This window comes from Labrus bergylta, chromosome 8, assembly GCF_963930695.1.
Source record: "Labrus bergylta chromosome 8, fLabBer1.1, whole genome shotgun sequence".
NCBI lineage: Eukaryota > Metazoa > Chordata > Actinopteri > Labriformes > Labridae > Labrus > Labrus bergylta.
In genome coordinates this window covers 24,967,496-24,993,385 of record NC_089202.1, presented here as the reverse complement: position 1 = coordinate 24,993,385, position 25,890 = coordinate 24,967,496, and the positions used below count along the sequence as shown (strand labels likewise).

The window sequence follows — 25,890 nt, the reverse complement described above, 5'->3', positions numbered from 1 at the left end:
AATGCAGCAGGTTCATTAGAGCACGGAGATGGTAGAGGTGGCGTGCAGACAGTCTATGGTCGTGCAGCGATCACAGGGAATAAAGGTCACCACCCCCCTCCCACTCGCTCCAGGTGAATTCTCCTGATTACATCCTGCTGCGTTCTCACATCAGTTCACCGTGAAACTGTCAGCTAGTTTGCAGGAGTTGGCCGTGCCTTATTCAACTTGTACCAACTCCTCTTGTCCACATATTTCTAAAAAATGTATTTATGTCATTGGAAACGGAGACGTGAAAAAAAGGCTTTTGGAAAACGCTGACTTCCTGTTCAGTATGACAGCTCGCCGACCTGTCGTTACACAGCAGGTTCTGTTAGCATGATAAGCTAGGCTAGCTAAGCAACAGATTGACACATGAAAAGACCAATCAGCATTGACTTTTGACCCTGAGTGCATTAGTGATGGTTTTCTATACGTTAAATAGCCTTTGAGTGATGTTAGCATGGTGTGTTGTTTTGGTTGGTTAAAACCGGGACATATTAGTGTTTATAGATATTTGTGGGGACTCGGGGCACACAGGTTGAAAACAGGACGCATGGTCACCCTCTGCTACCAAGACAAGAAATGTGACACTTGATGACATCATAGGGACAAATATCCAAACACAGGTTACTGATACTTTGGCAGATCTGTTTTAATTTTCTTTCCACACTGTTCAGTGCTCTTTCTACTCTTTCTGCAATATTGAAATAATGTAGCGATAACTTGGCAGAGAAAACCTCCAGCGTGATAAAAAAACTCATAACCTCCACTTTATTGCAGACACACGATTATGCAAGTTTAATTACAAACAAATATTGAGTTGTGAAAGTCAAACACACCCTCTTTAGAAAGCGTTAGCATGCCAGCTCCATGCAGACATTCCAGTGGTCGCTGTGATTGATGGAGTCAGTCAGTACTGGTCCCACTGGGATGTTCCCAGTTAATTACTGTCTGTCGCCACACACATAACAGGCATTGTGGGCTTTGATGTGTGCATCCACTAGTGACAGAGGACTCAGGGGGATCAGAACGAGTGTGTGTGTTTCTGCATTCCAACTGAATACGTGCTCAGAAAACTTTAATCAGAAATGAGAATAAAGATAAGAAAGAGAGAGTGTATGTGTGTGTGTGTGCGTGTGTGTCTGTATGTGTGTGTGCGTGTGTGTCTGTATGTGTGTGTGTATGTACGCTGATGGTTATTTCTCTGTGTTCTGAGGTTGACTTGTTAGCTTTGATGTTTGCATCCTCGCTAGGAGCCGACAAAACTTATCACAGCGAGAGTGACAAAGTATGCAAGAATATAAATGTGAACGTGTTCGTCTGTGTGTGTGTGCGTGTGTGTGTTGCTGACCCATAAAGAACAGTGCAGGAATGCTCAGTTTGTTGATTTGACAAAGAACCGCACATATAATTATACCTCAACTATCTTAACCTCAGTGATTTCAAAAATTTGTGTGAGTCTCTTCCAGCGCAGCAAGAACCGACACGGGACCCCGAGATGTGATGAGCGTCTGGTTCCTGTGTTTGGTTTTGTGTTTTTGTTTTCAGGTCTGAGGGGACGTTTATTCACAGATGTTAGAAACCAACAGAGAGGTTGTTTAGCTGTGTTATTTTTCTGCGCTTTGGCAGCCCAGTCAGCTGAGTCACTTTGTGAGGTTTGTCAACTGAGCTCCCCCGCTGGCTCGGCTGATCCCGTCTGATCCCGTCTCTCCTCTGAAACGCCTCTGAAGACGGGACAGAGGGGGGGATCACTTCCTCCCCCCATTACGCCTCCATAACAATCAGATTGAAGGTGAAACTTCCCCCGTGGAGACGGTTTCAGCTGAGTCAGAGGAGTGCAGCGTTGTGTGTGTGCATGTCTGACAGTGTGTGTATGTGGAGACTCTAGGTAGTTTTTGCAGAAAGCCCGCTCTTCACCTGCCTCTGAGGACGCAAAATAAGAAACTAAAGATTTCATTCTGAGCAGCGACAGCAAAAGCTGCAGAAGAGAACAGAGTTTAAATGTGTCTGCTGATATGAAGAGATGTACGCTGAAGAAAAACAACATGAACACACACACGGCCTCCTAACCAGCTTCATGTGAGCATTTCACTGCATAAACACACTCACACATAAACCCAGCAAGATGTACACACACACCGCAAACACAGATATATACACCAACGCCAAAGCTTCCAAGAAAACTGTTCTTTCCTCCACACACACACACACACACACACACACACACACACACACACACACACACTCACTCTCCCGTCAACACACACTTAGAGACACACACGCGGCCGCTGTACGTCTTTCCAGACAGACATACAGTGTCGTAAACATCGGCACATAGCTCCCTGCACCGCAAGTGATGGAAAAATAGCTGTGTGTGTATATATACTGATGTGTGTGTGTGTGTGTGTGTGTGTGTGTGTGTGTGTGTCGGGGCCTCTATGTAAGGGAGTTTCCCTCCTAGCTCCAAACCTGCAGCACAGTGAGACAAGTGTGTGTGTGTATGTGTGTGTGTGTGTTAACGGGGGAGTGTGTGTGTATGTGTGTGTCCATGAGGAAGATGGTCGTTTGTTAACAGTTTAAATGAGCTCATGCACACTACATATCAGCTTGACACTGTCCGTATGCTACACACACACACATTACCAAACACACACACGGTGGAGGTCAGGTTTGGCGTCCACCTCGTCTGCCTCTTCCTGTGGGCGGAGCCTGTTTCTCTTTGTCTGCGTTAAACCCTCTTCCTCCTTTAACAGCCAGCACAGCACCAGCTCAGCACATAGTGTGTGTGTGTGTGTGTGTGTGTGTGTGTGTGTGTGTGTGTGTGTAAGGTCTATACAGGGGAAAGTAAATCTCCAGATGCACAAGTTTTTTGTGTTCTGTGTGGTTGTGTTTTTACATACATGGCTGGTATTTCCACATTCCTCCTCTGACCATCGAGCATCTGTATCAGTGTGTGTGTGTGTGTCTGTGTGTGTGTCTGTGTGTGTGTGCAGAAAAAGTGTGTGTGTGGGTGATCAAGAGGACTTCAGGAGGATGCCAGGAGGACGCCATCGGCCCGACTCTTATTGCTTATTTGCCACAACGCGATAATAAAACGACATTAGAGTTTTTTTAAAGTTTATGTTTCTACAAAAGGTGAGCAGGGGTTTGTTCATCGCGTGTTTCAGCAGAAGTGTCACCACACACAGCGTGTGTGTGTGTGTGTGTGTTAAAGCATGTGTTCTCAGTCTCGGCTCGGTGGCTACTGATCCACAACGAGGCCCTCAGCGTCTCACACACACACACACACACACACACACACACACACACACACACACACACACACACACACACACACACACACACACACACACACACACACACACACACACACACACACACACACACACACACACACACACACACACACACACGTGTGGACGAGAACACAGTAAGTTTTTATAGTTAGTGACAGCTGACGAATCCCCCCGCCCTGACCTCTGACCTCTGGCTCTGCCTTCTGTACCCCCGAGCTAATTGACACGTCTCCTCTGATAAACTCTCTCTCTCATTTCTCTCCCACTCTCTCTCTCTCTCACTCTCCTCTCTCCTTCTCTCTCTCTCTCTCACACACACACACACACATCCTCCCTGAACACACACACACACTTGAAGCTTGTTCATGAGTAATGTGTGTATTTGCCCCCCTGAACGACACATGAACACAACGTTCAGAGACAGAGTGAGAGATATTTCTACAGAACAATGCATACATATGTTTTCACGGGAATCCGTTTTATTCAGAGTCCATGATGCTTGAGGGGCTTTGTTGCTGACCATCTTTAAAGTACAGAAGTGTGTGTTCTGCAACAACGCCATAATGAAGTTCTGCTGTCAGCGAAGAGAGAGAGATAGAGAGAGAGAGAGAGAGAGAGAGAGAGGGAGAGAAAGAGAGGAAGTAAGAGAGAGAGAGAGAGAGAGAGGGAGAGAAAGAGAGGAAGTAAGAGAGAGAGAGAGAGAGGGAGAGAGAGAGAGAAAGAGAGGAAGAAAGAGAGAGAGAGAGAGAGAGAGAGAGAGAGAGAGAGAGAGAGAGAGAGAGAGAGAGAGAGAGAGAGAGAGAGGAAAACTAACTTTACAATTCATAGCTTCCTTCTCACTAAGTAAAGGTCCCTTGTTAAAGAAAATGGGGAGAAGGTTTGAGTGTGTATGTGTGTGTGTGTGTGTGTGTGTGTGTGTGTGTGTGTGTGTGTGTGTGTGTGTGTGTGTGTGTGTGTGTGTGTAGGGGGGGGGGGGGGGGGGGTCAAGGGGAGTGGGGCAACAAAGGGGGGCTTTTATTACAGAGAGAAACAGCCCCCTTACTTGCCCCAAAATGGCAGACGTTACCTCTGCAGACAGAGGGGTTTCTGGTTAGCTTGTTGTGTTTTTTAAAGATAAGAAGATAAACTGCTCATGTTATTTTATTGATCACTAACTTCTGTCGCTTCACGGTTTATTGGAAGTAAGGACGTAAAGAGCGGTGAAGGCAGCATGTGGTCGTTTCCAGGCAGTCTACATTAATAAATACCTTTAGAGCACCTTTTCTATCCAAACACAGAGACTGATTGTTGTTTGGTTGCTTAAAGTTTTTGTAAAGTGAAACACTGTCCAGTTACAAAAAAACTTTTAAAGTCTGGATTAGACATTCAGCTAACAGCTAACCAACAAAAAGGAGGGAATGAATCAGCCCGACCTCTGAACGCTGTCAGGTAGAAATGTTTGAACGTGACCACATCAGGTGAATCTGTGAGCGTCATGGTGTCGGGGTGCAGAGGTCCAACCACCAAATACAACACCAACCCGTTTCAAAGCACTGGAAGTACACACGTTGTTCAATTTGTTCTGATTGACAGGTCGTCACAGTCACCTCTCTTTAATTCGGGGTAACACTGCAAAATGTAAACACGGCTTTTGATGTCAATTTTAGGATACTACAGATTTAGCGTATTAAGGGTCTGTGTCTCCAGAAAGGACTTTTTGAGCTGGGAGCGTACACGACCTCCGTTTCAGAGCGCTACTCATTGTCGCTATGGTGACGAAAGTTCCTGCTTCCCTCAGTAATGTCCGTGGGGTGTATTTTAGCTTTGTCTGTTTAATAATTACTGTAATTCAAAGAAGTATCACCAAGAAATCATGAAGGCGATGTAAAGGAGTCGTGTCCAGCTCTTCTGGATTGTAGAGAACAAGCTCTCACGCAGCGTATTAAAACTTCAACGTGCGCTTCAGGTAAAAAGTTATGCCCTCTTGTAAAGCTGAAGCGACCCCTGAGACGTATGAAGAGAAGTGGTAGCTCCCGTAAACTTCTTCAGATTAACGGTTGGATCCAGTGACAGAGCGGCCCGGGACCTTAATGTGAAAAGCAGCGTGGGGTGTGAAGGCCGGTTCCTCCCCGCTGGATGCTGCACTTCCTACACGGGCCTCCCAGAGGAAGAGCGCTCATTCCTCCTGGAAGGTTCCCAGAGGAGCCGCCACACACACACACGCACACGCACACACATTCCTCCCCCCCCCCCCCGCGCAGCCTGTCAGTATTTAGACTTCAATGAGAATCCCTGTTGCATCATCCTGACTTCATCATCAGTTAATATCTTTCCCGTTCATAACTATTAGTCACATATCCAGTGTGGAGGGCAGAAGGCGTTTCGGGAAGTAGCGTCCACAGTTGAACACTCAGCAGCAGTATACAGCACGGGACAAACAGCGGCGTCCGCAGCAGACGCCACGATGCAAGTCTACAGACAGCTTCTATGTATTTCTGTTTGTTCATCGCTCCAGAAGTCGACGCTCTCGCTGATGCTGAATGTTTGTTTTGCCTATATGTCAACTGACTGAGGCGGCGCCGGATCAGGTAGTCTGCAGCTGTCAGGAGGCGGGGTCAAAATATCTCAGGTAGCAACATCAGGTTTCTTATAATCAGGATCAGGGCTTATCATGGCGTCTGAAATCAGGAAATGATGTTTACATGAACAAACACAAAAACAGGACACTTAAAAAACCCGATCAAGATCGGGATCCTCAAGTCCACGTACTTGCTGTCAAACTGAACCGAGTCGTGGTCATTTGCTTTGTTGTGATTTGTTGAATTTATTTAATTAGTCACATTTTCGTATTGTTAGGCGGCACGGTGTTGCAGTGGTTAGCGCTGTTTCCTCTCTGCGAGGAGGTTCCTGGTTTGAATCCCCGTCTGACAGGACTCTCTCTGTGTGGAGTTTGCATGTTCTCCCCGCGCATGTTGTGGGTTCTCTCCGGGTACTCCGTCTTCCTCCCACAGTCCAAAGAGATGTTTGTTAGGTTAACTGCTGACTCTGAATAGGTGTGAATGTGAGAGTGGCTGGTTGTCTGTCTCTATATGTCAGCCCTGTGATTGGCTTGTGAACAGTCCAGGGTGTAACCCCGCCTCTCGCCCACTGACAGCTGGGATCAGTTCCAGCCCCCGCGACCCCGAACATGAAAAGCGGTATAGATAAATGATGGATGGATCCCACAAGATAACAGCGTCAAACCTGCTACACCCTGAATGTTAAGAATTGTAAACGCGATCAAAAACCCAGAAGCTTGACGTGACACACGCCTGGATATGACCTTATTATCTGACGTTCAACAAAAAGATAACAACGAGCTACCTCTCCCGTCATGAGGTCACTGACGGGACTTAGCGGCTGGTTCAGGGCTTTAAACTCCTGAACTTTCCGTTCCAGGAGACCTTAAGCATCATCACTCTGCGGTCGGAGCGGGCAGCCATGTTTGTCCTCATGTCTATCTGTAATCACTGCCAGCATTAGCCACCGGCTAAGAATAGCCTATCAGATAAAACTGGAGCAGAGACATTAGTGGAACATTACACACACATTAAAGAGCCAAGCGTCTCATCAGCGCTCCGTCAACACAGCCGGGGCCAACAAATAACTCTGGAGATGGCGTGATAGCTGTGCGGCAGGGATTCTGTCGGCATGCTCGAGCTTTGGAGTGCAAATGTTGCTACCTAAAAATGGTGTTGACATGCTACAAGCGGAGAGATTAAAACCGGTCAGCAGCGATGACCTTCCATTCCCACTCAGGGAAATTTAAAGGACTCCGATTTGTTGGCTCGGAGATACTGAAGGGATTCTAACGACACCTGAAAATGCGTTCAGAAGACATGTGGAGTCCGTTTGTTTTTAAGGTGCTGGGTTTGTTTGAAGAGTAAATTTAGAGTTCTGTAAGTGGTGAAAAGGCTGTTAGATGAAGAGATCATCATATTGATAGGGAACTTTTGTAGAAACATGTTAAAATTAAACTACTTTGAAGGCGGCTGTGGCTTAGTGGTAGAGTCCATCGTCTCTGAACTGGAAGGTCACGGGTTTGATCCCCAGCTCCTGCAGCCACATGTATGAATGAAGTAGACAGTGTGAACATGGGCTGGACATGTTTTTGTAACACTCTGCAGTACCTACCATACACTGTAAATATAAATGTTTGTAAGCCTGAGTGACGTCACCCGTCTGGAGTCCCATCGATGGCGGTCTCCATGCTGGAAATGCTGTCTCAGTCTAACTTTCAGTCAACCTAACGACAGGCTGAGAGCTGGAGCTGAGGCGGGTTTTAAGACGCCTGACAAACCGTTACACCGCGCCCGCCTGTCAATCAGGTCAGCTACACGCCTTATTGTGAATAACTCTTATCCGTCATCAAATCAAAACTGATGAGTCATCAAAACATTCACCCCCCCGTACAGTGTGTGTCGATCGAGACATGAGCTAATCAGACCTATTTGGTTTTTTGAACCAGGCTGTAAACATGTTAATCTCTGCTGTAAAGGCTTTTTAGAATGGGTGTGTATGTGACTTCCTGTGCTTCTGCAGCCAGCCTCTAGCGGACACTCGAGGAACTGCAGGATTTTACACTTCAGCATCGGTTTCATTTTTTCAACACCAGAGGTTGCTGATTGGGTACCACATAGAGCATGCTCAGCAGTCCTCAGCTTCTCCCAACACAACGCGATCAGAGATTAAATACTGAACATGTTTAATATGATTTAAAATCTGCTCTGATCTTTGTGGTATCACTCTAAACATCACAGCTAAATCTGGCCAGACAATCTTCTTCTGTCTGAAGGGAAATGAGAGCAACAGTTGGCTTTCTAATCTTGAAGTGTGTTCTCTGCTTTGGCTTCAGTTTTTGTCCAAGAATACAATCTGAGCTGAGTTTAAAACAAACAGAACATAGACGTGTGGAGGATAGAACAACTCTCTGGCTTTGCTTTGTTTGTTTGTTTCTAGGAAACGTTATGAAGACGTTACTGCGCAGCGTGCTGGTGTTGAGAAGGTTGGATCTGGTGAGCACATACCTGACAGACTGTCAGACATCCCAGTGAAGCCGGTTATATTTAGGGAGAACTTTTAATGACCGGTTGTATAAGTAGAAGCTGTGGCACAGAAAGAGATTCCAGAGCTTCACAGTTGATGATTACTGGGATTTAGGGCGGTCGATAAACGTTTGGATGCGTGGAGCGCTCGCTCATCACTAAGTGTGACTCGAGTAGCAAACACGTGACCAGTTGGGATGAGAAAAGCGAGCGTGTTATTTTGAGAACACACATTTGACATGTTTGACTCGGGGGGGACACGCGTCTGAAACCAGCTGTAATTAGGTGAACACACCACAGCGAGTAAAATGCCATGTAACCACCTGACGAGGCAGAAATACTTTCTCCTGCGGCATTCCAATGAGTAACCACGTCTACAAACATAGAAGAGCTTCATCTCCCCCCTCAGATTCCCAGAATCAAACTGCTGCTGAGATGTGAGGCTGCAGGTTTCCTGTAAGGCCTGATCCACATGTTGATTGGTTGTAGGATGACTCACAGTCATAAATCATAAAAGCAAGATAGTCATTCATGCTAATGTGCACTCACATCAATAATGGTCTTAGATTGATGCCTGGATGCTGGCAGTGTTGGAGGTGAGATGAACTCTTATGTTGCACTCAGCTGAAGATCCTCTGCAGATACAAAAAATACACGTGGAAGGATCTTGGCCATGTTTTCCAAATAAGAGCCAATCAGAAGGCAAAGGTCATCCTGGAAGACCCTCAGCTCCTGCAGACTGAGAGGAGGTTCACTTCTGTTAGGAGGGTCAAACCAAAGATATCTGACGTCCTGTGTCCAATCAGCAGGATGGTTTCTAAGTTGTCTAATCTGTGAGCTGTAGAGCTGACAGAGATGCATGTTTATCAGATGAGCAACTATTGAGAGCTAAAAAACAAAACCACCATCACCCACTGCACGCCACCTGACGGGGTTGAAGGTTGTTCTTTGTGGTTTGCGAGCTTGATTGAAAAGTCTCGTCCAACACAGTGATCAGAGGAGGTGTGCACAGAGACTCCGCCCAGGTGTGCGCACAGAGCTCGCCGGAGGGATTATAAATCCCATCTGGACTGGGAACACAGAGGAATCCCCCAAGAGGAGCTGGACTACGATGCTGAAGAGAAGAGGGACGTCTAGGTCGACTTGATTACCTACATACCCTGCCCCACTGCGTCCATTTTGTTAAGAGATTCAAAATGTGAATTCACTGAAGGTCTGTGAACTTTAAGGCGGGAAGAAGCTGTGTCACTTGATTTACTTCTACAGTAGGAAGCATTATCAGTTAGTAGAAGAGCTGCTGGGTATCCTCTCTGTTTTCAACGCACGCACGCACGCACGCACGCACACGCACACACACACACACACACACACACACACACACACACACACACACACACGTCTGTAGACTCTTCCAACAGCCTGCAGGTGTAGCCGATATCTTCTCCAACAGCCTCTCCTACTTTTACACACTCTAAACATCATTAAACATTTACACACGCTCACTCCATTTCCAGCAAACACACCGCACACACACACACACACACACCACATTCACTTTCAGGAGCCACATATTTTACTTTCCATCTGCAAGGACGCTTAGCCTCAGAGTGTGTGTGTGATCGGCAAACAAGGCTTCATTTTCTGCCTGTGTTTTTATTCACGGGGGGGATCTGGGAATACAGAGACCTCTATCTGTCACACACATCAACACACACACACACACACGTCCAGAACAGAGATCCATGGGTCAGAAAATGTGGCCATGGCCCGGGAGGATCCTGTTCAGGATGAGGAAACCTGCCTGCTGCGTGTGTGTGTGTGTGTGTGTGTGTGTGTGTGTGTGTGTGTGTGTGTGTGTGTGTGTGTGTGTGTGTGTGTGTGTGTGTGTGTGTGTGTGTGTGTGTGTGTGTGTGTGTGTGTGTGTGTGTGTGTAAGCTGGATGTGAATAGCAGCCGCAGTATGTGACAGTAAGCTGATAGCTCTGTGCTCTGTGTTGCTGTAATGTGATGGACAGACTGACACAGCAGGACGATGTAATTTAGCCGTGTTGCTACACGTCTCCTCCGGCCTTTTGAACACCGACTGAGTCCTGAGATCTTGTTACCTGTGCAGCCTCAATCAGCTGCTGATGATGTCACCACCCACCTGAGAGGAGGGGAAACATGTAACTGCTGATTTATAGACATCTCTTTCCTGATGGAGGCTTCTGGGGGAAAGTCTTTTTGGATGCAGTCTCTCTCCCTGCAGTACCGGGTTTGGCCACTGTGTAAAATTGGCTTCAACGATGGGCACACTTCCTGGGGGCTTGTTGCATCGGGGGGTGGCCGGGAGAAGAGGACCAATGACAACGTCTCCACGGGCGTAAGTAGAGGCTGGAAGCCGTCAGGTGAAATATGGTGCGATTTGCGGAACAGGCCGTTTAGCGCCCTCTGCAGATTTACCCTGGTATTACCTCATGATGTAAAACACCAAACGTACACAAATCATCCTCAGAAAGACGAAGCAACATGTTCTCTGCACAATTTTCTCTTTCTTCCCGCGTGATTTCGTGTACAGCTGCTCATGGCTGCGCTCTGCTGCCCTCCAGAAATGGACCCAAGCGGGGCAGGGTGCGCCTTGTTGGACGGAGCAAAACCGTGGACTATGCTAAGATAGGCAGTACAGTCTGTATGGTCGAGACCGCAGACTGCTCTTAATGCAGACAAAACGAAGGGAAGCTCAGATTAAGGTTAGACTTCTAATGTGCATTTCTGGTATGTACACATAAGAAGGTGCATGTGGACTTGCACTTTCCAGGGTGTGTGTGCGTGTCTGATCCCGGATGTGTGAGTGTGTGTGATGTGGAAGGTGTCTGTAATCCCAGGTGGGCTGCAGGGGAGGAGCCCAACAACAAAAAGGGGACGCAGTGCCAGGAAAGAAGAAAGAGGAAGTCACTCTCCCTTTCATCTGTCTTTCATGCATCCTCTTCAAGGAGGGAGAGAGAGAAAGAGAGAGAGAGAGAGAGAGAGAGAGAGAGGAAGAGAGAGAGGGAGAGAGAGAGAGAGAGAGAGAGAGAGAGAGAGAGAGAGAGAGGGAGAGGGGGAAGGGGAGAGAGAGATCCACTCACCTCTCCCTCTGCTAAACTCTGTGATGCCTTTTGATGCCTTTCAATTGAATGAAATGTGCTCTAAGGCTGCCATGCACTCTAACAGAAGGTCTGTGTGTGTGTGTGTCTGGTGTGGGTGTGTGGGTGGTGGTGGTGGAGGGGGGGGTTTGGCATGGCGCCTAATGACTTTAAAGTCACAGACAGGTAGGCGGAAGGTGTGTGTGTGTGTGTGTCTTTGTGTGAAAGTAAGAGCTTTGAACTGATCTGTTCTCTGTTTTATGGGAGATCCGAGCGGCCCACGACACCAAAAGGCTTTTCTGGCGTTTTGCCTCAAAGTCTCTGGCATCAGTTATGAAATAATCTGCACAATCATTTCATTCAGACCCAGGAAAGGGATTGGAGAGTCTACCTGTCTGCTAGTTTTCTACCTGTACCTTACACACTGAGGGTCTGATTCAGTAAGAATGGATTACAGACGCTAACATCTCTGAAACTCGTTCATCGTGTTCCCCGTCTATCTGCTCCGTCTCTGAGTCGAACTCTGACTGTGTGTGTGTGTTTGTAGATGAGTGTGTGTGTGTGTGTGTGTGTGTGTGTGTATGAGTGTGTATCTAATGATCCTTGTATTGCCCTCTGTAAGTCTCCTACACCTCCCCTTCTCATTAGCAGTGACGCCTGAGTGGATTAACCACGAGTGCGCACACACACACACACACACACACACACACACACACACACACACACACACACACACACACACACACACACACACACACACACACACACACACACACACACACACACACACACACACACACACACACACACACACACACACACACACACACACACACACACACACACACACACACAAACAAAGTAGAGCCCATCAAAGCGAATCAATCCGCCCGCTTTATAAAAAACAAACTGTCATAAAACACGGATTTGTCCTCAATGCAAACCAGAAGCCCCTTAGTGACAGGAGACGTGTGTGTGTGTGTGTGTGTGTGTGTGTGTGTGTGTGTGTGTGTGTGTGTGTGTGTGTGTGTGTGTGTGCGTGAGAGTGATATATTGTTGTAAATGAAAATGTTTTGCAGAATGAACCGTCAGATGAAACTGTTCAGTACAGGATCAAAGAAAGGTGGGACAGAGATATTTGATCCTTTGGTATTTCTTGTGCTCCTTGTTTTCACGTCTCCGTTTCCAATGACATAAACACATTTTTTAGAAATATGTGGACAAGAGGAGTTGGTACAAGTTGAAGAAGGCACGGCCAACTCCTGCAAACAAGCTGACAGTTTCACAGTGAACTGATGTGAGAACGCAGTATGTTCTTCTCCACTCTTTAGTTCACATTGAGAGTCTCTTCAACTTGTCCTACTTCAGGACTGTGTGAAGACGTACAAAGTGAGTGTTCTCTCACAGAAAAAAGTTTGGATTTGAAGACACAAAAGACAAATCAACTCTGTTGGCACCGTGCTGAGATCGACCACAGTCATGATGTCATGTAGGAAAACCAGATGAGACAGAGCGCGATATCGTGAGGGAGAACTTAGGTGGATCAGACAGTGTGTCAGACAGTCCACAGATATCAGTGTCACAGCATCTGGTCAGCAGTGTTGCCAAGTCCGCTTGTTATAAGTGACTTTGGGCTTGTTTTTCTGTAAAGTTGCTTGCAAATATCGTCAGTCGCGGGTTACAGGTTTTTGGCCTTGTTTTCTAAAGTGGAGTTGCTTATTTGGGCTTGCTTTGCTCTCTGTATAAACCCCTACTGATTCTCTCCCACCTCTTCACAATAAAGCAAAACATGAACGCGATAGTTAGTTTGTCCTTTTCAAGGATCCGTCCACAACCCCTTTTCCTTGGTAACCCCCCCATGCACACGCATGTTGCACACATGCACAACTACACCTGACAGAGCGACAGAGTAACAATGCCCGGGAATAAGTGGGGAATTTATGGAAAAAAATGTAATAAAGAGTAGGAGAAAGAGAGTGCATTGAAGGACCGGATCTGACCTCAAGAGTTTAAAAGTTTAACTTATTCAAAGTTTTTATGTTGGCTGCGTTTACTGTCAAATTTATTTATAGGCTTTTATACTGTATATAGCCTAACTGTTATCAAGTGGCCTTTACAAAATGTGGTAGGTTAGGTCACCTGTTGGGCGCTTATTTTATTTATTTAAAGGAGCCAAGTCGCTTATTTTGGGCTTATTTCCATAGAGCTGGTTGCTTGTTTCTGTCGCGAGATCTGGCAACACTGCTGGTCAGGGGATAGCGGCGGGCAGCGAGCAGAGCGAGGATGTCGAGGTGAAGAGTGACCACGCACACGTCTGAGAGCTGGACGCACAGTAGAAGAAGAGGAGGTGATGTTCCTACCTTTCTTGACTTTCTTTGATGGCTGCTTCTTCTTGATGAACTTGGTCGCCTCCTGAGGAAGCGCCAGCTCCTCCCCGTCCCCGGCCGCCTCTGTGATGGGCTCCACGCCACCTAGACGACAGGAAGAAGGAAGTTTGATTAACGGAGGACTCAGGGCCGGCGTGTAAGGACACAACGGGGTGCAAGTTTTGCAGATCTGAACTAAAAAGTTTCAAAAGAGAAGAAATGAACATTGGAATTTCATGTGGTTTGCAAGTGTGTGTCTGTGTGTGTGTATGTGCGTGTCTGTGTGTGTGTGTGTGTGTCCAGAGCCGGCCCTCCCTATACGCGAATTAAGCGGGTGCTTAGGGCCCTGCTGCTACTTGGGGGGCCCCCAAATTGACTGTGACTGACCGTCCGTGACCTGACATTACTGACTTCTGAATAACCTGGGAACCTTTCAAATGTTGGTAATGTAATGCTCAGTGTTGCTGAGAAGGCGGCAGGCAAGAATCATAATATTTGGTCGATCAAAAACTGGCAACAAGGAGGAGGATGTCAAGAAGAGAAAAAAAAAAAAGATGAAACGAGTCTATCCATCGGTGGTAGAGAAAAGGAAAAAGAATGTCGGACAAAAGAAGCGCGCAAGGTCATTTTTAGAAACGGAATTGTTTGAATACTATGGACGTGGGCCTTATTATTTTTGGAAATATTGTCTTTGATATAGTCTTTATCTTATCTTTAAGTTGGTGGCTAGCTAGCTCAGCTGTCGATAACCGAATCATTGTTGCTAATGCTAGCGCTGTTTAGCTAGCAGCACGGTCCAGCTCCGGTGTACAGACAGACCCAGCTCCTACGAATGTGTTTTCTTTTATAACAGCTAACGTTAGGTAGTAACATGTTAAAACTAGGTCTGGTCGAGAAAAAAAACGATCTTAAAGTCAGTAAAACCTAAAGAAAACACATAACAGAGCATCAATAAGATATCTATGAATGCAAAATGGCAACAAGTGTAAATATAAAAGATGAGAAATGATCTGCTCCATGCTGTGAAGGCTTACTATAGGAACAGTATGTAAGAGTTAAACAAATCAATAAGTAAATGACGTCATTTAACCTCGTATTTACTTTAACTTACTCCTAAACATTGTTTTCTGCTCACACTAATTGTGAAAACAAAATATTCTCTTCCTCAGGGGGAGCATGGCTGTGTACAATCATCTGAGGAGGCTGACACCAGAAGCAAGTTTTGATGAAATTAGAGAGGACATTGCATCCAAAAAAGTAAGAAGACAAACATTCTGACATCATTATGTTCATGTTATTATGTTATGGTCATTAACAGAAACAACAGGTACGCTTTATGAAGCATTCAAACACTAACAAAGTAGAAGCAGACATTTGGCAAGTCTGTAAGCTTTACTTTGACTGTTTCAGTGAGTGTACTTAATAAGCAGTAAAATAATCATGTTCAGAGAGGTACAGAGAAAATGCGTAAGGTTTGTGATTGCATACAGTTGCTGGTTCGCGATGGCAACACTCCACTATCCACCGCAAAGCAGGGCCACAAAATGATCCTGCTTAGGGCCCCCAGATGTCCAGCGCCGGCCCTGTGTGTGTGTGTGTGTGTGTGTGTGCGTGATGAAATCCTCTCTACAATCCCGTGGATCAGTACAGATTTAGGAGCTCCTGAGGCCGATGAATTGGACGCCTTGTCTCTCCTGTCTCCCACCTCTCAGTCTCCCCCTCACTCCCTCATTCCTCTGCTCCCCCAGTCATCTCCTTCTCTTTCCTCCTTTCCTCATTCCTCTCCTCCCCCAGTCATCTCCTTCTCATCGTCTCCTTTCCTTTTTTCCTCTCCTCCCCCTCATCTCCTTCCATCCCCCCTTATATTCCTTTCCTTTCTTCTCTTCCTCTTTTTCATCTCCTTCTTGTCGCATTCCCCTTTTCCTCCTCTTCCATCCTTTTACTTTTTCTGTCTGTTGTTTATTTGCCCAACATTGCAGGTTACCTCCTCCACATTACGACCTCTTTTAAACATTCTCTGGTATCCATCTTTCCTTCCTTTCCTCCTTTTTTTCTCGTTTCCTTTCTCCTAATTTCCTCTCCTCCCCGAGGATAATGTCCAGTTTCACGGTACTTTCACTGAACATGCACGACACACATCACGCCTTTGTGTGTTTGTGTGTGTGTGTGTGTGTGTGTGTGTGTGTGTCTGCCATCATGTCTACCTTAAGGTGTCTGAGAATGTGTGTGTGTCTCCATCTCCCCCACTGCGTCTCAGAGAGCAAGTGTGTGTGTGTGTGTGTGTGTGTGTGTGTGTGTGTGTGTGTGTGTGTGCGTGTATGTGTGTGTGTGTGTCTGTGTGTGTGTGTGTGTGTGTGTGTGTGTGTGTGTGTGTGTGTGTGTGTGTGTGTGTGTGTGTGTGTGTGTGTGTGTGTGCAGATTACCCTAAGCTCTCTCTAATATTTATCCTGGCCTTTTCTAAAGCCAATCTTGTTCTCTTTGGTGAGAGCACAGCCTGTGGCTTCACACACACACAGACACACAGACACACACACACACACAGACACACACACAGACACACACACTCTCACTCACAGTTGTTTGAAATGGGATATGTCTCGCTCTTAATTGGGCAGGTGTTTTTCTAAGGCGAGTTGGTTTTTTTAACGCTGTCTTACAATTTCACGGGGAATGTGTGTGTGTGTGTGTGTGTGTGTGTGTGTGTGTGTGTGTGTGTCTGTGTGCATTTTAACCTCAGTCTTACATCAACATCAGGTAAGGAAATAGCCCACCTCTGGAGCGACCTACTCTGAACAGAATCACACACACACACACACACACACACACACACACACACACACACACACACACACACACACACACACACACACACACACACACACACACACACACACACACACACACACACACACACACACACACACACACACACACACACACACACACACACACACACACACACACACACACACACACAGTCTCTCTCACATTCCTCCTCTCTCGCCCTCTTTCTCTCTCTCTCTGTAAACAGTTGCAAAGTGTCGCCTGGTCAGAGTGGCGGTGTGTATCTGTGTTTCTCTTTGTTGTGGGCGGGACTAAATTGGACGCACTGGTCATGGTAATTGGTTTTAAATAATAAACATCTCTGAGGTTTAGCGTCATTATTCTGCATCACATCCCATTTTAACAACAAAGGAAAGCAGTAAAATGTAAGAAAGCAGCGCAATGTTTACAAACTCTAAAACATGGTGGAGACAGAACTCGCGGAAGAACAGGATGCAGCAAAGTGGATGAATCTGAGTCAACAGCTCTTTAAAGCACCACACTTCCCTTTGTAAGACACGCTGTAACACTGTTATCTCATCACTTGAATAAATGCTCAGTTTGAAGATGTCTTCATGTCTCTTGTTCCTCCAGCTCTCATATTGTTATATTTTATTTGATGTCATGTCTTTTAAACTCTGATTGTGATTTAAGTTCTGTTTTTCACTTTTATTTACTTTGTGAATGAACGGTTCTTTATAAATACACTTGCCTTGCCTTTAGATACAGAGGACAGACCGGGACAGTTTGAACCTGTTTCAGACATTTTGGACATTTGTGTGTGGAAACAGTCTGGGGTGGCTTGGATAAGTCCACAACAATTAGGGGACAGCATGTGACGGTTTAGGACACTGTGGGAGCGTCCAGAGCTGGCCTGCGACAGCTTTGGGGGCAGCTCTGGGGGGGTGGCGGTTTTGGAACATTTGGGGACAGTTTGGTTGAGGGGTGAAGCGCTGTCTTGGTCTGCAGCGAGGAGGCACCAACGCATTCCTGCTTTATTCCGAGCTGTGGTTCAGAGACGGGGGTGACACCGTGCTGCTGCGGTCGCCAGCAAGTTGACTGTGGGCTTTACGCTATTTCAATCCCCCCTCAACATACACATCTTCATATACACGCACACACACACACACGTCTACAGTACGTTGGACACCGCATGCTTCTGAAAACGAAAACTGGAGCGATTTCATCTCTCTTCTCTAAACTTATAGAAACCATCCTGTAAGGAAATCGTTGGGCGCTGAAAAAAATCATAACCCTCTCTAAGATTTATTGAACGATGAACCTCAGGTAGCGACTGATTCGTTCTAAAATAGCGCTCTGCTGTTTTATATTTAGCGTCCTGCAGGAGAACTCTTCAATTTGAAACGCCACAGAGACAGAACGAAGACAGCTGGTCAGGATTACACACAAGACATGACCTACACTTACACATACTACATGTTCCCTCTGAACCTACACACACACACACACACACACACACACACACACACACACACACACACACGGCCCATCTTCTCCCCTCTCTTTAGGTCCAAAATAGATGCAGGCCCCAAACCACAGCTACCAGTGGAACTCTATCAAAATAACTGCTGCTGCACACACGTGCGCTAAAGTGGTGTGTGGATTAGAGGATGTGTGTGTGTGTTTGTGTGTCGTAAGTTAACCCTTTGGACTTTATGAGTTAAAAGGGTTAACAACATAACATCGTTATGTCAGTGTGTCTGAGTCTGTTGGAAGGTTTAACATCCAGAACACACACTCTGTAAGGAAGCAGGGCTTGTTGTGAAGCATCCTGGTGTGTGTGTGTGTGTGTGTGTGTGTGTGTGTGTGTGTGTGTGTGTGTGTGTGTGTGTGTGTCTGTGGTCTCGGAGGAGAACGTTTGCTGCCGGTGTTGTTGGAAACGTAAACAAGTGTATGTTTACGGCTGGATGAAAAAGCAACAACTGAGACGGCTAACAACAAACGACTGTTTACTGCAGTGTGTGTGTGTGTGTGTGTGTGTGTGTGTGTGTGTGTGTGTGTGTGTGAATTTCGGCAGAGGGCCAAAAGAGAAAGAGGAGACCACATGACAAGCAAACATAAACACAAACACGCTAACTTTCCCACACACACACACACACACACACACACACACACACACACACACACACACACACACACACACACACACACACACACACACACACACAGCTCTGTTTACAATGAACTGTGTAAATTACTGTAATGACTTTTAAAGAAGCTCTTAAAGTTTTATAGACTCCCCCCCCCCCTTTGTGTCTTACAGGATCAGAATCTGATTTTTATAGACTCCCCCCCCCCCTTTGTGTCTTACAGGATCAGAATCTGATTCTGGATCTGGTTCACGGTTGGAAATTGCCAAATGTGTGAGTTCGTGTTTGGGTAGGATTGAATGGATCCGTTGTGAGAAACGGAGTCGTTAACGTGCTGAAAAGAAGAAAGTAACTCAACATGTCTAGGTGTGACAGGTTGAGTTTTTAACTGCAGTGATTGAAGGACTTATTTTACAACATTCACATCTTATTTAAACATTACAGACGGTTTTTAAATCGTAGTTTCACTTTTGAAACTTTGAGAAAAGGTAAGAAGGGAAGGAGAGAGGGAATGAGAGAGGGAATAAGAGAAGGAGGGAGGAGACGAGGGAGGCTGTAATTGATGATCCCGTCAGAAGGACCTCTATAAACCTGAGCTGAGACTAAATGATCCGTAAGAGGTGTGTGTATATGTGTGTGTGTGAGAGTGTGTGTGTGTGAGAGTGTGTGTGTGTGATTTTATGAGTGTGTGTACCTGAGAAGCTCCGCTGCATGAGTGTTTCACGAGTGTGTCTGCTGCGTGTCTCTAACTTGTACAATGTGTCTGTGTGTGAACAGTGTGTTTGCAGGATGTGTGTGTGTGAGAGTGTGTGTGTGTTTGTGAGTGTAGTTTAAGTGTTGAATGGGCTTCATGTTTTTGGCTGACGAGGCCTTAAATCTTCACCAGGGGATACACACACACACACACACACACACACACACACACACACACACACACACACACACACACACACACACACACACACACACACACACACACACACACACACACACACACACACACACACACACACACACACACACACACACACACACACACACACACACACACACACACACACACACACACACAGCACTTTCTGTAATATCAGCGCCCATGTTTAACACAAACCGGTACAGTTCAGCGTTTGAAGCGCTACAACGTCCTCACAACGCACATTAATCTGACTTTGTAGTTCAGTTCCCTTCTTTACGTCGTGTCTTGCCCCGACGGCTGATTTGAGCGGAGGAGGAGGATGACGGTTCCGCAGCAGCAGCAGCAGCAGGAGCTGACAGAGTGTTATTAACTTGAAGATAGTCAAAGCTGCATGTTGGTTGAATGTGATGCTGCTGACGTGCTCCGTCATGGAGGTCATGTTCCTTTTTATGCTCGGCTCGAATAAAAAGTTGTCAAACTTTAGACCACTTCAAACGACATTTAGTGATTTAGTGAACTTTAGCAATCCGCCTAAATTCTCGTTATTCACTTGGGTCTACCTCTTTCACTCTCTCCACACCCTGGAAGGGTTAACAGGATAGTTTGAGGGATCAGTTCAAGTCTTCAGACCTGGCATCATCCTCTGGGTATGTAGAAGTTATTCATCTATTTTTAGATTGATGCTTTTACTTTTTGTTACCACTTTATTATGGCAAGAACTAGGGATGTAAAGATCAATCGTGAGGCATTTAAAAATCGATTCAAAGGAGTACATCGGAGAAATCTGTTGTCTCGTCTGTGGCCGAGGATCGTGTGTGTAGAGTGAGCGCTCACTTTGTTTGTGTCCAAAATGTTACAGTGACCAGGGTGCCAATTCTTGATATTTTTGGGTGTTTGTATGCAAAGTAAACTCTTTGTAAGACTCACCTGGAGCAGCCAGGTTCTGGACCTGGACGGGGACCTGGGTGGCGGCCTCAGAGGCGAGGGCGAGGCGGCCTCCTTTGCCGATGCGTTCACACAGCAGGGTGATGTGCTTCTTGAGACGGGTGGTGTCTGGGGGGAGGCCCAGCACGGGGCTTCCAGTCTGAGCCAGAGATGTAGCCTGGTCCTTCGGGCTCCGAGAGAGACAGGTCCTCAGGAGGTGGGAGACGGCGGCGTCACAGCTCTCCTCCCAACCCTGAGGAGGAGGAGGAGGAAGAGGAGGAGGAAGAGGAAGAGGGGGGAGGATAAGAGGAAGAAGAGGAGGAGGAGGAGGAGGGGGGTGGAGGAGGAAGAGGAAGAAGAGGAGGAGGAGGGGGGTGGAGGAGGAAGAGGAAGAAGAGGAGGAGGAGGAAGAGGAGGAGGGAGGGGAGGGGGGAGGAGGAGGAGGGAGAGTAAGAGGAAGAAGAGGAGGAGGAGGAGGAGGAGGAGGAGGGGGTGGAGGAGGAAGAGGAAGAAGAGGAGGAAGAGGAGGAGGAAGAGGGAGGGGAGGGGGGAGGAGGAGGAGGGAGAGTAAGAGGAAGAAGAGGAGGAAGAGGAGGAGTAAGAGGAAGAAGAGGAGGAGGAGGAAGAGGAGGAGGGAGGGGAGGGGGGAGGAGGAGGAGGGAGAGGAAGAGGAGGAGTAAGAGGAAGAAGAGGAGGAGGAGGAGGAGGAGGAGGAGGGGGGAGGATAAGAGGAAGAAGAGGAGGAGGAGGAGGAGGGTGGAGGAGGAAGAGGAAGAAGAGGAGGAGGAGGAAGAGGAGGAGGAAGAAGAGGAGGAAGAAGAGGAGGAAGAGGAGGAGGAGAAGGAGGAGAAGGAGGAGAGACAGGAGGAGGAGGAAGAGGAGGAAGAGGAGAGAGAGGAGGAGGAAGCAGAGTTTAAATGTCTTTAGTTTGAGGTCAGCATTAGTGTTGTAGTCGAGACCACACGAACCGAGACATTTAGGGATTGAAAGCAACGTTTCACCATGAAGCTTGGAGAAGTAACTAAACCATTCATACACATTCATACGCCGCAGATGAAGTAGCGGGAGCAATTCGGGGTTAAGTGTCTTGCTCAAGGACACATCGGACATGTTGCTGCAGGAGCTGGGGATCAAACCCTCAACCCTCAAAGAGCCGACGACTCAACCCACTGAGCCTCAGCCGCCTCATAGAGGTGAATGTAGGGTGATAGAGCTCCATGGTGGGATTCAAAAAGGGTGAATCAGGCTGAAGGAGAAGAAGGAAAGAAGAGTAGAGGTCAAGGAGAGAAGAAAAGGACACAAAGAAAGAGAAGGTGAAGGAGGGAAACTGAGCAAAGGACTCATTAACTTTAATTCTTAATGCTTTAACGACGCACCTGACATTTATAAAAGAGCAATGACATCATCACACACACACACACACACACACACACACACACACACACACACACACACACACACACACACACACACACACACACACACACACACACACACACACACACACACACACACACACACACACACACACACACACACACACACACACACGAGATGATAAACATGTCTTTTGTCACTCTCTCTCCCCTCCTGTCGTCTCCGGTCGAGATATCTGGTCTGGACATCTCTGATCTCAGCACACACAAATACTTACACACAAGCACACACAAGCACACACACGCACACACACACACACACCTACTGTAACTTGTGCTACACACACCCCGTTACCCGTAAGCATGAATGGACGACATCGGGTGGGTGAGTCTCAGAAGGAAGCTGTGTGTGTGTGTGTGTGTTCGTACACCTGTGTGTGTGTGTGTGTTGACAGGTATCCTCCCGCCCTCTCCCCAGCCTGCCGCCACACTGATAGGCCCCTAATGAGCCATAATGACAGGTAATCAAGCCTGTAATGATGATGACAGGGAGACTCAGACAGGGAACGGAGAGAGAGAGAGAGAGAGAGAGAGAGAGAGAGAGATGTAGAAGGTCAAGGAGATGAGACGATGATAGAGGGGAGATATTAAAGACGGGGAAAAGACGAGCGATGAGCAGACATGAGAATGAAGGAAGAATAGAAGACGGTGGAGGGAGGGAGGGCGAGAAAATGAGAGAGGAGGAGGAGCAGGATGAGGAAGAGGAGGAGGAGAGATGAGGGGGATGTGACCTATTCTTACCACAATGCCTCACCAGGTTATCAAATACTCTGAGCGACATAACTGCAGGTTTCTGTGGAGACTACACGCACGCATGCACGCACGCACGCACGCACGCACAGGTTCCACATGTTGCGGAGGAAAATTAAACGTCTGCAGACCCAAACTGCAGACATCCATCCTCCTGAACGAGAAGAAAGGAAGTACAGATAGGTGGAGCGGGGCGAGTCAGGACCGAAGCCAGAGCGATAAATTCAGACAAAGGTCGGGGAGAAGTTTGTTTCCTGAAGCTGAAAACAAGAGCAGGGTTGTTTTATTCACCGATGTGTGGCGACTAGAGCAGCTCTGAAGAGGACAGACCATGAGGTAGCGTCCACCTTCGTCCGTTCAGTGAAGGTTCAGCATCGTTTCTTTGTTTCTCGACAGAGAAGTATGTTTGATGGCTCGTCAAGTTCAACCACATTTTCAGAGAGCAAGCAATGTTGAGTTTAGTAACATTATTTACGAGTGTGCACGGTGTTCTGATTATAATTGCTCTTAAAGCAAACAGGAGAAAATGTCCCGTAAACACCTCATCAGAGTAAACAGTTCAAAACAATGAAGCTTCAATTGTTTTCAGATGAGGAGCTTCTTCTTGACTTCATTAACCACTCCACAGAAATACTGTAGAACGTAAATCATTTATTGTGCTGAGTTTCTGGTTCTATGAATCAATGAACCAAAGACTGTATATACAAACAGACGCCGTGCTTTAGCGTCCTCCTGTGGGACAGGATGTAGCAAAATATCTAGATGACGGGAGTGGTCTGTGAGAGGAGATCGATGGTAACTTTTTTACTTGACTTTCAGATTCTATATTTACTTCTTAATCAGAATTTAAAGTAATTGATGCTGAACTGCATAATATTTAGCAGGTCTGACATGCATGGGAAAATCTGGAATTACTGGACGGCCGTGGATAAAATGTTCTTGGGCCCAGCAAACAACCTTGAGGGTCTCCCAAAGAGACGAGTAAAGGTTCAGACAGGAATCCATCCGTCCTGACATCCTCATCATGACTGGGAAAGTCATTTGAGAAGAAGGAGTTACGGCTGCAGAGAACAATGCAGTGGAGTCAGTCTAAAACCCCCCAATGATGATAGAAGTCCATCCTCTCCGTCTTTTGCCTGCTCCACTTTTCAGAATATTTGTGCTCAAACAGGCCATTTGGAGATTTTCCTATCATGACATCACAAAGGGCAGTAACCCCTCCCCCAGGTGGGTGACACTCCCAGCTAGGTGTTTGTTCTGCCCTCTGAGTCTGCCTTCTCACCGTAAATAATAGGACATGGAGTGAGAAAGCCCGACACACCCAAGCCTTTCCAGAGAGGGGGCGTGGTCAGATACAGCTAATTTACATATTTAAAAGTACAGAAAGAGAAACAGCCTGTTCTGAGCAGGGCTGAAATAGAGGGGTTTATAGGCATGATCAAATACAGGATCGGAGTGGATTTAGAACAAGAAACTTGTTTTGAGGAGCTCTGAGACTTATGTACACTGAAGAGGAGGAGGATATGTCACCTTTTTATTACTTTCATTTATAAAACTGTTAGGAGGATATGATTTGATTGGATGACCCTGCAGCCTCCATCTTGTGCTGAGGGTCTGGCACTTGGTCAAGAGCTGGATTTTATAAAGTTCCTGGTTCGGGGGTACAAATCCTGTAGACCACACAGAATAAAAAATAAATGGGATTTATGACACTCTGTGAAATACATCAACGACTCTGTGTAACTTTGAGAAAATAAATCTTAAATTTTGCTGATCGGAAATTTTTTTAAATCTCTCCGCCTTAATGTCAGAGAACCTCGTGCTGAACAGAACTTTTCTAGAAACTTTACAGTGCTGTAAATAGCTCTGTGGTGGTCCAGGCCTGAAGAAACAATTTCAGGTATTATACCGACATTTTTTGGTTCAGAGGGCAGGAAGCCAGTGCAAGGCGGGCGGTGCAGCTGTAGGACGGATTCTGGTAAAGTAAACAGAGGGCGGGAGGACTGTGGGGGTCATGCAGGAATAGCAGGCAGACAGACAGCATCAGCAACTCTGTTTAAAGGATGACTGACAGATGGAAAAAGAGACAAAAGAGGGAGGGAGGGGAACGAGGAGCTCAGACATAGAAGGGGAAGAGGAGGAATGAAAGAAGGACAATATGGAGGAGGAAAAGGAGGAAGAGATGGAGAGGATGGAGGAGACATCCCTGAATACTTAGGGTACACTCACACAAGGCAATCCGTACTGTGCTTAAGCACGCTTCACCCCTAAAGTCCAGTTTGTTTGACCAGTGTGAGTGCTCCGTACACTTCCTTGCACACTTGGAAGACAGGGTCGCTTCGGCACGTTTCAGTTCATACACGAGCACGAGAGCGGGTGCACAATGTGGACATGAAGTATAATCGATCCCCGCCTCCATTATGGAGATCACATAAAGACATGTGTGTGTTGTATTACGACATTATGAACAAGAGGTAACTGTGCTCAGGGGTTAGGGTTAGTCCTGGAGCAGTGTGAGTTTAAGTCAGGGGAGAGAGAGAGAGGAGAGAGAGAGGAGAGAGAGAGATAGGAGAGAGAGGGGGAGAGAGGAGAGGGGGAGAGAGAAAGAGAGAGAGAGGATAGAGAGAGGAGAGAGAGAGAGAGAAGAGAGAGGAGAGAGAGAGGAGAGAGAGATAAAGAGAGAGAAAGAGAGAGAGGATAGAGAGAGGAGAGAGAGAGGAGAGAGAGATAAAGAGAGAGAAAGAGAGAGGAGAGAGAGGGGAGAGAGAGGGGGAGAGAGAGAGAGGAAAGAGAGAGGAGAGAGAGGGGAGAGAGGAGGAGGACTATGAGAAGGGGGAGAAAGAGAGAACATGGAGGAATGCAATACGAGGAGGAGGTGTTCAGGTTGGCTGCAACTAAATGAGACGTTTGGTTGGATACCACACAGATGCATTTCCTCTGGCGCTGCTCCGTCTCCGCTTTCCTCGAGCTCTTGTCCTTTTTAGCACTCAGGAGGAGAGATTCTACTCGTCTGTTCTCTGACCTTCTCACTCTAAACACGTCTATTTACGTCAGATTAAATATTCTGAAGGATCTCAGTTG

At 46.7% G+C, this 25,890-nt stretch overlaps 1 protein-coding gene across 3 annotated transcripts in view; it reads right to left on the bottom strand.

Annotated features, from left to right (window-relative positions):
* bbs9 (Bardet-Biedl syndrome 9) overlaps positions 1-25,890 on the bottom strand; it is a 139,101-nt gene that overhangs the window by 29,597 nt on the left and 83,614 nt on the right. For all 3 annotated transcript variants that reach the window (XM_065958093.1, XM_065958095.1, XM_065958094.1), the window contains 2 exons: positions 20,627-20,876; positions 13,844-13,954 (listed from right to left, as the gene is read on the bottom strand). In XM_065958093.1, coding sequence (XP_065814165.1) covers positions 13,844-13,954; positions 20,627-20,876 — 361 coding nt within the window. The remainder of the gene's footprint in view (positions 1-13,843; positions 13,955-20,626; positions 20,877-25,890) is intronic.